General features: G+C 40.9%; 1 protein-coding gene across 1 annotated transcript in view; it reads left to right on the forward strand.

Moving 5' to 3' along the window:
- The first annotated feature begins 4,238 nt into the window (after positions 1 to 4,238).
- LOC125467701 (nucleotide-binding oligomerization domain-containing protein 1-like) overlaps positions 4,239 to 15,357 on the forward strand; it is a 35,434-nt gene continuing 24,315 nt past the window's right edge. The window contains exons 1-3 of the mRNA XM_048563865.2: positions 4,239 to 4,445; positions 8,079 to 8,253; positions 11,676 to 13,485. Coding sequence (XP_048419822.1) covers positions 4,260 to 4,445; positions 8,079 to 8,253; positions 11,676 to 13,485 — 2,171 coding nt within the window. The 5' untranslated portion in view covers positions 4,239 to 4,259. The remainder of the gene's footprint in view (positions 4,446 to 8,078; positions 8,254 to 11,675; positions 13,486 to 15,357) is intronic.

The raw sequence follows: 15,357 nt of genomic DNA on the forward strand, positions 1-15,357 counted from the left end.
TATGAGCTTGCAGTTATATTTCACGTCAATTAAAACTGTAGTTAACTATGTAAAAACAAAAGATCCAATTACAAACGTTTTCTCGAGTGAATGGAAAAAGAATTTTATTTCCTGCAAAGCCCACAAAAGAAACAACACAACATCAATAACATTAATAGCTTTAAATTGAGGGGTGAAAGATATAGGACAGATGTCAGAGGTAGTTTCTTTACTCAGAGAGTAGTAAGGGAATGGAACGCTTTGCCTGCAACGGTAGTAGATTCGCCAACTTTAGGTACATTTAAGTCGTCCTTGGATAAGCATATAGACGTATATGGAATAGTGTAGGTTAGATGGGCTTGAGATCGGTATGACAGGTCAGCACAACATCGAGGGCCGAAAGGCCTGTATTGTGCTGTAATGTTCTATGTTCTATGTTCTATGTACATCAAGCATGAAAGATAACAAAGTGTGGGGCAGGATGAACACAGCAGGTCAAGCACATCTTAGGAGCACAAGAGCTGACGTTTTGGGGCGAGACTCTTCATCAGAAAAGGGGGATGGGGAGAGGATTCTGAAATAAATAGGGAGAGAGGGGGAGGCAGACTGAACAAACACCCACACACACACACACACACACACACACACACATGCATGTAATAAGTTTTAAAAGGAGAGTATGTCTGTCGCAGACAGAAAGAACAAAGGCTTTTAATGTTTGAAGTTCTTAGAGCTATTGACATGTTAGAAGAAAGCATCATGGGACCTTTTAGGTTACCAGGCACGCACCTGTAAGACATGTTATTGATGGCTTGTATATTGAAGGAACGGACTCTTTTATCTTTACAGAACAGACGTCAGAGAAGAAAAACAGGCTCAATGTGATATGTGTACAGTCTACACCCTTCACCTGGGGATCCTGTTATATTGGCAAAGGCTATTGCCTGGATTCATCTCGTCCCAAATGATATGTCTCAAATTGCTTTGGTTACAGGCTTGTGCCATTTCTGGTTTCATGCTGTAAGACTCCACACAGGTTCCCAGTGGATCCTCATAAGGAGTAAGTTGTAAAAATTAAGCACAGGTGTCACCTTTTGATGGGCACTGAGATAGAATGACAACTCACCCTTTCAGATCATAGGCTTTCCCCCTGCACCAGCTGGCACTGTTCTGTGATAATGCTCCAGGACTTGCTCAGGCTGAGATGGGCACTGCTTCCTGCTCATCCAGAGGTAATGGTATCGAGGATGATAGACCTCAGGCCTTTTGTACCTCCTCCACTTCCCAGGGGAATGTTCAGCTGTGGCTACTTCATGGAGAGGCCACGCAGCAGCTGCTGGAAGTTGCTGCTGTTCCTGGGTTTGCTGGGAAATTGCCTATTCCTCTATTTCTCTGCGCCTACCTCGCACTGCTGCCATTGTGATGGTGGTCCCTGCTGTGGTTAGTTTCATTGGTCACAGTTCCAATGAATCTATTTGGGGTATAGTGGAGACAGGTCCTTTGTAATATGGGCTGCTGTCATTGTTTAGCACAATCCACAATACAGTAGCACATGGAAGTCTCTGACAAAGAGGATGAGGAATACCTCTATGTGGGCATTTGACATTGGGACCCTATTCTGTTATAAACCTGTGATTACTTGTGCTTTGCAGAGATGACAATGATTGATCTGTAATGAGTCATGGTCTGGTATGGTCACATTTACTTGTGACCAGGATTCATTTTCCACACCATTATCCGCTGCTGCATTTCATACTGCTTGCAGCTTATTGGGACTACAGATGTCTTCAATCCTTATTGTGCAAATGGCTGATTAACACAATTTCCTCTTGAAGGACCTTGCATGACTCAGAAATAGAACCCACACGCTCAGGCAGCAAGAAAATAAAAAACGCTTTTAACACCCACTCTGGGTGTGGTTGCAGTCATTTTCAATTTGCATTGCTCATTTCCCATTAGCATGAGGATGGAAGGAAGCATGGGTCATGGTCAGGGGAGTCAGTGGCAGTCTCAGCCTGGCCATCAGGGCACCCCCCCCACCCCCGAAATTCCACCTTCCTTTCATGCTTGCGTTCCTGTCAAGTCGATCAGTACTGTGCTTGGACACATTCCCACCAAACTCTTTCCTTTATGTCTTCATCTGCCAATATTACCCTGAGAGTTTTGGCTGAATGGATGTTCTGGACTGTCCATGGCCCATTCTCTGGTCTGCAAGAATACAGGAGCTTGACATTCCCAAGTGGCCGACCGACCTTGTTTAAGCCTGTGGACTGAAATCAGATGCTGATCTTGCTTTTGACTAATTACATAGGTACCCCATGACAGGCAACAGAACCTTGGCCTGGCTCACAATTATTCCCCTTAGGCTTTGAGACATGGCTCTTTGGCTAAAGTACATGGAGTGCGTTTATAACATAAACTGCTGGAACATGGCATAAGTGTGACATTCATGTAGCATGGTGCAGTACAACCATATATCCACCCCTTATCTATTCAATGTTGAAATATCATGAGAAGCGTGCCTGGTTTGATCGCTGCACTAACAATAAGGTGAGTTAGAAGTACTGTTAACCTTTTAAGCTCTGAATGAGGCCACAAAGTGTTAAAATGCAAAAGTAGGGATGCTGTGAAAAGTCAGGTAGGTGCAGAATGAGTGCATACGAAGAGAACGATCAATGGGCCCTGAGGAGCACCTTGGTCCAATCTATGCAATGGGCGGTTATCATTTTATCTTGGCAGCAGGATTACAATGAAAGATGCCAGTGCACTCTAAAGTACAGTGCAGAAGTGGAGAACTAGAATTCTATGTGGGTCAGAGATGTGTCACAAGGATATGCTGAGGCTTATATCTGTCTGATTCCAACCTCCATAAATGGGATTTGCATGCAGTCAAACCCATGGAGTGTACCTGAACATTTGGGGGATTGCTGTTTAAGGCACAGTCCAAAGCAGCAAGCAATGAGCTGGAACCACCAGATATCCCCTCTGACATTTATGTTGGGAATTGTTGCCATCCTGATTCTATCTGACATGTGGGTAATTATGACAGCACATATCAATGAGGTAAGCTTAGGTACAATTGGCATGCAAATAGACACCTCACCACACAACAGCATGATCCTTGTGATGCTGTTTAAAACCTGGTTGCAGAATCTGACTCTTATTTCTCAATGAAGAGAATCCAATTTTCCCAAATGCCCTGTAATTTCCCACATCATCTAGGTGCTGGGAAAGTCTGCCTGCATCATAAGCGTCTTTTATCCATGTCTAATTTTAATCTTTGTGTCTGCATTTCATCTAATAACTGTATCAATTTTTACTCTACAATTACAATTTGTAACGCACAATAGTAGTTGAGTAGGAAACAAACCTTTGATGCTGTTTAAACCTGAAATGTTGCCACTGGTTATTTTAAAATTGGAGCACTCAAAAACCCAAACATTGCCAAAATAGCTTTGTAAAGTTGTAGTTCATAAACGGCTCTGTGGACACACCTGGTGTGTTTGGGGCATAGACCAAGACACTTTCTGTTTATAAACCCTTATTGCCAGGGTATGATGGGCATGTTAGACTTCACCACTGTCACGATTAGATTAGATTAGATTAGATTCCCTACAGTGTGGGAACTGGCCCTTCGGCCCAACAAGTCCACACCGCCCCTTGAAGCTTCCCATCCAGACCCATCCCCCTATAACCCACACACCCCTGAACACTATGGGCAATTTAGCATGACCAATCCACCTAGCCTGCACATCATTGGACTGTGGGAGGAAACCGGAGCACCCGGAGATAACCCACGCAGGCACGGGGAGAATGTTCAAACACCACGCAGACTATCACCCAAGGCTGGATTTGGCACATCAGCAATTATCATGCAATTTTTCTGTATCAACTATTACAGTGTAGTTGCACGTTGTGAATTCTCAGTGGCACTATGCAGTGAGATTTGGAAATCTCTCTTTTGACTCAATATTGAGAAAAACGATCATATTTTGTTGTGATAACACAGTGTGGAGCTGGAGGAACACAGCAGAATAGGCAGCATCAGAGGAGCAGGAAAGCTGATGTTTTGTCAGCTTTCCTGGTCCTCAGATGCTGCCTTGCTTGCTGTGTTCCTCCAGCTCCACACTATCTTATCTCTGACTCTAGCATCGGCATTTCTTACGATCTCCATATTTTATTGTGACAAATTTATTAATTTAAAGTAAAATTGCTGACTATTATCCTGTTTGCTTTCTTTAGGAAAGTGAATTTTTATTTTCAAAACAACGTGCAGTATTATGGAGCAAATGGTGGTCCATAAAAAACCAGTGACCTTTTATCTTGATCTCCTCATGGTCCATCGAGCGGAGTTAGTGAATGGAATTAAAAACATTGAGTGCATCCTGGATAACCTGCTACATTTGGGATACTTCACGTCAGAGGATACAGAACTCATTCAGCACAGTACAACGCGACATGAAAAGGTACATTTAGCCAAGAGATTCCATGTTATTTGTCTATAACAAATGGCCTGGATTCAGAAATCTGTGTAGCCGCTAGGTTTACTTACATGTTAATTGCAGTAAAAGGAATGTAAACCAACTTGATTTACTGTGTGTAACAGTACTCATATATCTAATGCAACTCCCTAATTATTCCCATCACATGGTAAAACAAAGTTAGAACCCTCAGCAACCAGTAATTTCTCCTCACTTTAGTATAATGTAACATTTAGTATAATGTTATGATCCCAGAAACATTCTTTCTCATCTGTTGTATATAGTAACTGTGGTTTTTGTGTCTTTATGTCTGCAGGACTCACTTTGTTTGTTCAGTGTTTTAGAGCAGTAGGTGTCAACTTTGCTCTAATTGGATTTCACCTAAGGTCCGGTCCCTATGGCAGCCAAGTCGGTGCCATGCAAAACTAATGGGCCACCTATCCTATCCACTATTCCATTTTACTTACAATTCATGGCGACAACTTAAACATAACATTGTTATAATAATTTGCATTCATAATACCTCCCACAAATATGAAAAATTATTACCCTAGATGAAATAGCTCCACAGAGGCCAGTATCCCATCACCAAGTTGCCTTTTATTTACACATGAAGAGTTGCTGACACTGATCCAGGTCCCTCAGAGCCAGCTCTCAGAATGGACAGGATGCCTGACACTTCTGCTTGTTTCTGTCAGCCAGGGCTCCCTGATTAAACCAGACTAACTATCCCAGTCAGGGGAGTCATATTCTATGATGTCCACCTGGCTGATCTTGTTATAATCGCTGCATTAGAAATAACTTTTCTGCAATGTTATCAAAATATAACCTTGTAGTCACCTTGTCAAATGATGTGCGATATATACAGTACAGGCAAGACTTTTTCCATTACCACATGTCACCATTAAATAGGCAGTGCAACACTATAAAGCTGAACCAATCAAACCCAATCTCATGTAACAATTAAGATTTAAAGTTTACTTTGCATTGGCTTTGAAATTCCATCTTTCCGATACATGAGAATTTACTTTATTACTGGCAGCTTCACTGTCTGACACCATCATTGCAAATCTCTTCTCTCATTCCGCATGGTTTGTATAGATTTTCTAAGCCCCAAATTAGAAACTTGTATACTTGACTTGGTGTAATCAGGGCATGGGCCTTTCAGGTCCTTGCATCACCCTGTTCAGATTATAAATCCTTACCTGTATTCTCTTCCACATCTCCAAATGTTTTAATGTCAACTCGCCACACACTGAAACTGTCCTCATTCTAATTGAATGTAGGATTAGTTTTATCTTGAAGTGTGCTCTGACAATTTAAACTTTCAGCATTCTTTTCCAAGAGATACAAGTTTGGCACTGCATACATTTGTCCAAGCAGTCCTTTTTTTTAAACCTGAATAGGAAGCTCTTTTGTGGTTTTAAGAACTTTGTTAAGGTTATGGAAGTGGTCAGTCAAAAAATCCAGACACTCCAGATAGTTCACGAGTTCTTTAATTTTTTTTTATCTTTTGCCTTCCCAATTCCTCTTTTTTTGGCAAGTGTTGGCTTGATTATTCTTAAGTTTCAATTTACATTCAAGAACATGCATCTTTCCTTGCAGCTCCATGCTATTATTACTAGTTACAGTTGTGCCATTCTGTCCTAAAGCAGTGTCTCCTTTGTTCCATCATTAGTTTTTAGTATTGTTTCTATCTAATTTGTCATGTATTACTTCAATTCTGCCTACATGTTTAATTTCAAACATTTTGCATCTCCAGGTCCTTTTAATTCTTTCCTGCCCACATGATGTTCTAATGTCACTTTACCTTGCTTGAGATTCTTCTGAAACATCTTTTGAAACAATCATGGAGCTCTAGTACATCAATTATTTTCTGTTATGCATTTTCAGTTACAGTAACTTCACAGGGCTTTTCAGAAATTACATGCGATTGTGACACCTTATATCCAACAAAATCATTTCATAATAGAGAAGTTAATCTTAACTAGATAACAGTCAATTTAGTAGATCATTTGCCCTCAATCTGCACAACTGCAATAGCGGAAATTAAACTACATTTTAAATTGACCACAATGAACTGCTTAAAGAACCTTTATGAAAGCCCCACAATAATTCATTTTATGTGATGAATTTGCTCAAGGGAAATTCTGTCACACTTCACCATTAAAATTGAGTTGACTCTAAATTCCTTAGAAATTGCTTGCCTGTTCCCTGAACAAAAGCAGGGTCATTTTGCCAATGTAATTTTCCACACTTTGATTTATTCTGACTGTAAATGCATTCAAAGCTACAATGTATGTTACAATCACCTTTCTACAAATACAGGGGTTTCTGAAGTCATGCTTAAAGGTCTTGCCTTTTATATTTTTAACACGGTGCCTTCACGTTCTCTCTTCAAATACAATCACCATGTTCATCTCCTTACAAATAGCACATTCTCCAAACTGTTTTCTAGCTATGTTTAATACTAATTTTTCCTGTACTCCTCACTATAACCATAGTCTTGCTCACTATTAGACTTTGTATCCCTCTTGTTTTTGTGTGTGTTTACAAACAAAGTCCTACTGCAAGTCATTGAAAAGCTAATTACTGCAGATGCTTGAAATCTGAAACAAGCACAAAACGCTGAAAAATGCAGCTGGTCTGGCAGCACCTAAAGAGAGAGAGAAAACAGAGATAACGTTTCAAATCTGGTATGACTCCTGCAAACTGTATGAAACAATGCATAATCAACCATACGGCATCTGCCCACATCTTAGAAACTGTACAGTCTTCCAAGAAGAGCTTTATTCTTAGAGGGATACTGTTGTATTTTTTTAATCATGTGACAAAAATGGTATACTGGCTGTTAAGCACAACTTACTGTTCTATGGTGAGTGTAGTGGGCAGACCCAGCAATTTCTTAACAGTAATGGGAGTTGAGGGTGATCTGAAGATAAGAAATAGGAGTAGATGAAAAGCCATTTAGCCATTTGAGCCTGCTTCTGACTCTAATAATGGATCTTCCACCTCATCTCCTCCTTCCTACACAATCCTCATGCCCACCTTATCCAAAAATCTCTTAATCTCTGACTGAATAAAGTCAATGACAGGGCATCCCCAGTTCTTTATGGCAGGAAGTTCCAATGATTTGCAATAGGTTGGAATGTGAATGAAGAAATTCATCACTTGAATGCTACATGGCTGAGAAGCATGTCTATCAAGGCATTTCACAGAGAATTTGATGATATTTTCCTCTTTCATTTACAGGTGACAAAATAAACCACTTTTCAGGGGTTAAAATCCGTAGCAAATTGAGGCAGAGAAGTATTTGGCTTTTCAATGACTTGCAGTAGGACTTTGTAAACACACAGAAACTAAAGGGATACAAAGTCTAATGGTGATCAAGACTGTGGTTATAGTGAGGAATATAGGAGGAATGAGTATTAAACGTAGTTAGGAAACAGTTTGGAGAATGTGACGTTTGTGAGGAGATGAACATGGCGATTGTATTTGAAGAAAGGACATGTGAAGGCACCGTGTTAAAAATGTAAAAAGCAAGACTTTTGAGAGCGGGGGCAAAAAAATGAACCAACTCAAAACTTTTCCATTCAACATTCTTCAAAAACAATCCAGGTTCGTAAAACATTGGACATTGTTTCGGCAAAAGGAGAAGAATGTGCGGAATTCTTTCTATACATCCTGAATTGTGCCAAAGAGATTTACTCAGATTTTCTTCCTTGGTTAAAAGAAATTCATTACTACCCATCAGACCACCTGCTGAATAAACCAGTGCTGATTGGAGATGCTGGTGAGTATTTCATGAATGCGTTTATCTCCCAGATTAATCAAACAATTACTGAAAATTAATTTGATGGTACTCACATACAGTACCATACAATAAAACCATAAAGGTGTAGGAGCAGAGATAGGCCATTCAGCCAATCGAGTTTGCTCTGCCATTTAAGCCATTACTCCATTATTTTGCAATGAGATCGATATCGATACTGTAAGTCTATGTGACACTTTGTTGTTGAGTCTCAATACACACACTCTCCATCACTGAAACCCCATGACAGTACAACCTACAAGATGCAATGCAGGAACTCTCCAAGATTACTTTGATAGCACCTCCTTTCTCTCCAAGAGCAGGAAAATGGCAGCTCCATTACTCACTCTCTTGATTTAGGCATAACTCGCCTCTCTTTTACTATTTTTGGATCATTATCCTGAAAGCTCCTACCTACACTATCACAGAAGCACCTTCACCACAGTGACTGCAGACGTTCAAGAAGATGACCCACTGCCAATTAGAGGCAACCAACAAATGCAACTTCGCAGTGACACCCATGACCCAAGTCTAAAAACAGATCAGGAGATAAAAAAATAAAAGGCAGCAATAATTAATTGACAAATGTGAATCAATTTTGAAATGCCCATTGCTCCTTATCCTTAAACACAACCTGGATTTATTCCTCCTCTGTTGAGAAGTCATTTGAGCAATCTATACACTGATCTTTTTCGGTTTGCATTCTTGCTACTACATGTCTCCTCTGTCTGCGGGAGTTACTTTATTCAATGTTTGCTGCCCTCTGTAAAGAAAAGAGAAATTACCAAGGATGGCATCTTCCTGGGAAAGTATATCTGAATATTTTGCATTCTCACTAAGCATTAAAATAGAAATAGGCCATTCAGCTCCTCGACTTTGTTCCACCATTCAATAGTTAACAAGATTATAGTTAATCAGCATCTTAGCTCCATATGCCCAAAGCTATAACCCTGAATAACTTTGCCAATCAAAAATCTATCAATTGCAGTTTTCAATGTTGGATGAGTTTTGGAAGAAAGTGTTTAAGATTTGGACTACCCTTTGTGCAAAAGGGTGATTCCAACAATACATCAAAATGCATTGGCTCTAATTTTAAAAATATGCTTCACTATATCGGACTCTACCTTATTGAACCTATCAACTTCTTTAATCACCTTAAATATCTCAATTACTTCAGTCTTCTACATTCAAGAAAATACAGGCCAAGTCAGTGCTACTGGCCCATTTGTAGGTTAATCATTTTAGGCCCAGTATAATTCTGGTTTGTCTGTGCCCTATCACATTCACAGCCAAGGTGTGGTTCCCAGAACTGAATCGTTTACAGCATGATTAAATTGGTACCACGACATTTTCACTGTCAATCGTCTCTTCTTAATACATAAATGGATGTTTTACCACTTCATGTTCCTCACATGAAGCCAATCACTGGCATTAAAATGAGATAACAAGGTGTGGAGCTGGATAAACACAGCAGGCCAAGCAGCATCTTAGGAGCACAAAAGCTGACGTTTTGGGCCTAGACCCTTCATCAGAAAAGGGGGATGGGTAGAGGGTTCTGAAATAAATAGAGAAAGAGGGGGAGGCGGATCAAAGGTGGATAGAGGAGAAGATAGGTGGAGAGGAGACAGACAAGTTAAAGGGGCCAGAATAAAGCCTGTAGAGGTGAGTATAGGTGGGGAGGTAGGGAGGGGACAGGTCAGTCTGGGGAGGACGGACAGGTTAAGGGGGCAGGATGAGGTTCACAGGAGCAGGAAGCCCGATGTTTTGGGCCTAGATCAGTCTTCAGGAAAAAAGAAGGGTCTAGGTCCAAAATGTCAGCTTTCCTGCTCCTCTGATGCTGCTTGGCCTGTTGTGTTCATCCAGCTCTACACCTTATTATCTCAGATTCTCCAGCATCTGCCATCACAGGCATAATAATAGCAAAATAAATATATAAAATTTTGTAAAGAAATTCCCAGAACATTCAAAGAAAGCTGGATAGAAAAGTGTAACAAAATTACTGAGCTTCTATTAAACTGATCAGGCTGTGCGATTACTGTCAGCAATGTGAGTCAACGTTAAAAACAAACCAGTGAACAATGTTTGTATCAATATATAGATTATTAATAGAAGACCTGCCATCACAGTAGATTTCAGAAAAAGATATCCATATACACAGCAATAGATTTTTTATGTTTTCTTTTTCCAATGATCAAAAAGATTTTATTCTGTGTTCAAGGAAACAGTAGGATGGGGGATGGGTTGAGGCATATGTTACTCCTGGATATAGTGATCTTGGAAATGGGTGGGAAGGCCCCTTAATAAGTGGGATAGTGCCTTCCTGCTGCCAGTAAAATTAAGTTCAAAGTGGAATAGCCCATGGTCAACTTCCCTGCTCCACCAACAATTAAGGGCCTCAGCCAGCTCTTGCTGGGACATACCCGGCTGCAAGTCAGTCTATCACCATCTGGAGTTCCTGATAACTGCCACCTTGTGGTCACCTGTAGTGAAGCAGATTCTCTCAGACAAAGGCAATCAGCACTTGGTGGGAGGAGCACCCTGCATCCTTCTTTCAATGATTCCCAACCCAAGAAATCCCCCCATCCACATGGGATCGACGTTACTTACCTTCGTTCTGGGTGCAGTTACTCGGTGATTAACACAACTCCCTCACAGGGCCAGGAACCCAGGTTTGATTCCAGCCTTGGATGGCTGTCAGCGTGGCGTTTACACGCTCTCCCCGTATTTGCTTGAGTTTCCGCTGGGTGCTGAGGTTTTTCCCATGGTCCAAAGATGTGCAGGTTAGGTGGATTGGAGGTACTAAATTGCCCCACAGTGTCTAGGAAAGTACAGGCTAGGTGGATTAGCCATGGCATTATGGGGGTGGTGAGGGTGGGGTTGGGGAATCTAAGTGGGATTCTCGTTGGTGCAGACTCGATGGGCCAAATGGCCTTTATCTGCATTGTAGAGATTCTGCGATTCTACTTCATAATCCTGGAATGCTAAGTGTGCCAGCAGATATGGCTTTCTCTTGATAGCTCCTGAGCAGGCAGCCTTTGTTTAGCCAACAGCTCTCTCTGGATGGGTTCCCCAACCCCAGGATCTTGATTCCAGGGGAAGGTCTGCCCGTAGCTTCTCCATCAGTGTGTGGTTTGATGTGTCTTCCCTGATTGGTGAGTTGTTCGTTCACCAGTGGCCAATGAGAGTGCCTCCACAAAGTACCCATAGAAGATATCCCTGTAGCCTCTTTATCCTTTGACCCTTTGCATCCTGTTGCCCTCTTAATGAGCCTTCTTCATGGACAGTTATTGAAAGGTTTGAAAAAATTATCAACAGCAAGAACTGGTGTAAACCTTTTACAATTAGATCATTAATAATATATTTGTGGCAAAATTTCTCACAACTGTACTGTACATGTCTTTCAGTTTGCCAATATGCTGAAAAACTCAGATCAGAATTGCGAAGAGATACAAGGTTCACGTTGTCATATGTCCAAAAGGAAGATACCCTGTTTGAAGATATTTACACTGAGACTCTCATGGAATTGGTTAATGCAACAAATGAGATCCTAGGAACCATTTCCCATTTGGAGGATTTGTTCAGTGACACAGGCATCATCAACGAGGATGCAGAGACAGTATTTGTAACCGGTGATGCTGGGGTTGGTAAGACCATCCTGCTCCAGAGACTTCAGAACCTGTGGTCCAAAGGAGAGCTCTATGCTGATATTAAATTCCTTTTCAAATTTAGATGCCAGATGTTTAATAGCTTCAAAAAGGAGGATAAGATTTCTCTCAGAGATCTACTATTCAAATACAACTGTTACCCTGACAAAGACTCTAATGACATATTTAGTTACATCCAACAACACCCAGCTTCTGTTCTCTTCACACTGGACGGGTTTGATGAAATTAATTTTGAGTGGAACCTTAATGATATCCCTGTAATCTCTTCACCCTTTGACCCTTTGCATCCTGTTGCACTCTTAATGAGCCTTCTTCATGGTAAGTTATTGAAAGGTTCCAAAAAATTATTGACAGCAAGAACTGGCATAAACATACCATTGAGAATATTGAGAAAGAGAGTGACACTAAAGGGCTTCTCCAAGGACCAGTTACTCCAATATTTGAAGAAATTTTTCAAAAGTGAGGCCCAGCAAAATTTGGTTTTGGCCCATTTGGAGACAAACCGTCACCTGAGCAATTTATGTTCAGTGCCACTCTTTTGCTGGATTATATTCAAATGTTATGATTGCATACAGTCCACTTGTAGTTCCCAGTGGTTATCACATTCTGTTATGCTCACTGATATTTACCTCATGATGACTGAAGTCTTCCTCAACCATTCTTCTCAGGCCAGTCCAAACGAGAAAAGTGCAAGAAGCCGAATAAACCTGTTTCGAACCAAAAAGGAAACTCTCATGCGAATCGGTAAGCTGGCACTAAAAGGTATTGAAAATGGAAATTTTGTGTTCAGTCAGGAGACAGTCACTGCGGCAAATATTTCTGAAGAAGATTTGCAGATGGGCTTCATCAAAACTGTTGGCCATTATAATGGGCATGGAAACCAATCAACATATGAGTATATTCACTTAACACTTCAGTCATTTTTTACTGCATTTTTATTAGTTATCGATGATGAGATCTGTCCATGCGACTTTCTTGCACTCTTCAGCAATAAAAACAAACCAACACTGTCACCCAACAAGCTACGCAATATGGTTTTACCTACCTTGAGGCCTACAAAGTATTCCTCAACACATGTCCTCAAGCCTTTCAGCAAACATCTGCAATTTACCATGTGGTTCCTCTGTGGATTGCTGTCGAACAGCAACACTGACTTGTTGCTAAACCTTGCATCTCCAACGAACATTGAGAAGAAACAATCACTGCTGGCATCTTACCTGTCCAACTGTATGAAGACACAGTTGAAAAATCTTCCTCGCTTGCACCTTGAAGATGGCTGTAAGGTTCATGTGCTACCACATTTCGTATGGCTAGTAAGGTACATATTTGAAATGCAGAATGGAACCGCAGCCAAAATGGCAGCCAAAGGGATCTGTACTGATTATATAAAGCTGAACTACTGCAATGTTTCTTCTGTTGACTGTTGTGCTCTTGCATTTATTTTGCGTCACATCCGAACACCCCTTGCACTGGAGATGGACAACAACAACATCAATGATTATGGTTTAGAGCAAATGGTCTGCTGTTTCAGGCAGCTCACAGTCCTCAGGTAAGCTTCATATCCAGATTATGGTATGTTCTGTATCCATCATATGGAACTGAGATGGTGTTTATTTTCAATAAAACTATTACTAAGGATGGTAGGATTCTCCTTGCAATACAACAGTAGGCTTAATTTTAAGATGCCAGCCTCAGCTTCAATTGATGGCGCTCTTAGACCCAAGGTCAACGGTTCAAGCTGCACTCCAGCCACTTGACTTGTTGAGCACCACTAACAATTTGTTACAGTGTAAACGCCACATAGTCAGAAATGCCATCTTTCAGTCGAGACATTAAACCAACGCTGGCCTAGATGCCTTCTCACATGATTGTAAAAGATTCAATTCAAAGATGGTGGTATTATTTTAAAAGCAGTGTCCTGACCAATTTTTATTTATTATCAAAAGATAATATTGAAGGCCATTTAGCCACTGTGCCTCTGCCAATGCTTTGACAGACTGTCCAATTAATTCAACTCCCTTGCATTTTCCCCATGATCCTGAATTTACCTTTTAGTGTCACTATTGAATCGAGTTTCACCATCATTTCATGCAACGCATTCCAGATCGCAGCAACTCACTGAGAAAAGAAATCTTGCTTTTTGCACACATCCTTAAATTAGTGTCTCTGTTCCTGCTCTTTCTGCCACTGGAAACAGTTTCTCTTTAATTACTCCATCAAAATCGTTCATGGTCAAGTTTCTTTTTAATCTTCTGTGCTTTATGAAGAACAACCTTAGCTACTCCAATTTCCCTCACAATAACTGCAGTCCTTCATCCTTGCTGACATTCTTGACAACCTCACTAAAGCTTGTTGTCTGGAATCAGAAAGCATACTCCAGCAACGGTCTAATCAGAGAATTTATAAAGATTTAGCACAAACGCCTTGCCCCTCTATACTATTCCTTCCTCTATTTCTAATGTTAAAGATTCTGCTTGATCTTGGTCCTTAAAAGAATGGCCTTCTCATGGTGTCCTGTGCTCCCGCAACAATTTGTGTGCTTATGCGGCCAGGATGCTATGCTGCTGAACTTCCCTTAACATTGTAACATTTAGTTTATGTTGTCTCAGTTCATTCTTTCCACAAAAGTATGTCACTTCACATTTCTCTGCGCCAACTTATATCCATAATGTTTTTGTAATACAAACACAGAAAGAGCAATTAATGGTTTGGCCCTGACTAATGTTGTAGAACAAAGTGACCTAGGGGCTCAGGTACATAATTCTTTGAAATTTGCATCAAAGGTAGACAGGGGGATTGAGAAGGTGTTTAGCAAGCTTGCCTTCATTGCTCAGACATTTGAGTATCGCTATTGTGACATCGTATTGAGGTTTAACAGGACGTTGGTGAGGCCTCTTCTGGAGTATTGTGTGCACTTCTGGTCACCCTGTGACAGGAAGGATGTTATTAAACTGGAGAGGGCTCAGGAAAGATTTTTTAAATTATATTCATTAATGGGATGAGGGCATTGCTGGCTAGGCCGCCCATCCCTAATTTCCCAGAGGGCAGCTGAGAGTCAACCACATTGCTGTGGGTCTGGAGTCACACGTAGGCCAGACCAGATAAGGATGGCAGCTTCCATCCCTAAAGGACATTAATGAACCAGATGGGGTTTTCCTGACAATTGATTCATAGTCGTCATTGGATTCTTAATTCCAGATATTTATTGAATTCAAATTCCACCATCTGCCATGGAGGGATTTGAACCCAGGTCCCCAGAACTTTAACTGGGTCTCTGGGATTAATAGTCCAGCGATAATACCAATAGACCATTGCTTCCCCATTCAAGGATTTACCAGGGTATTGCTGGGAATGGAGGGTTTGAGATACAAAAATAAACTGGAAAGACTGGAGCTTTTTTCACTGGCGCATATGAGGTTGA

Source organism: Stegostoma tigrinum, chromosome 2, assembly GCF_030684315.1.
Source record: "Stegostoma tigrinum isolate sSteTig4 chromosome 2, sSteTig4.hap1, whole genome shotgun sequence".
Taxonomy (NCBI): Eukaryota; Metazoa; Chordata; class Chondrichthyes; order Orectolobiformes; family Stegostomatidae; genus Stegostoma; species Stegostoma tigrinum.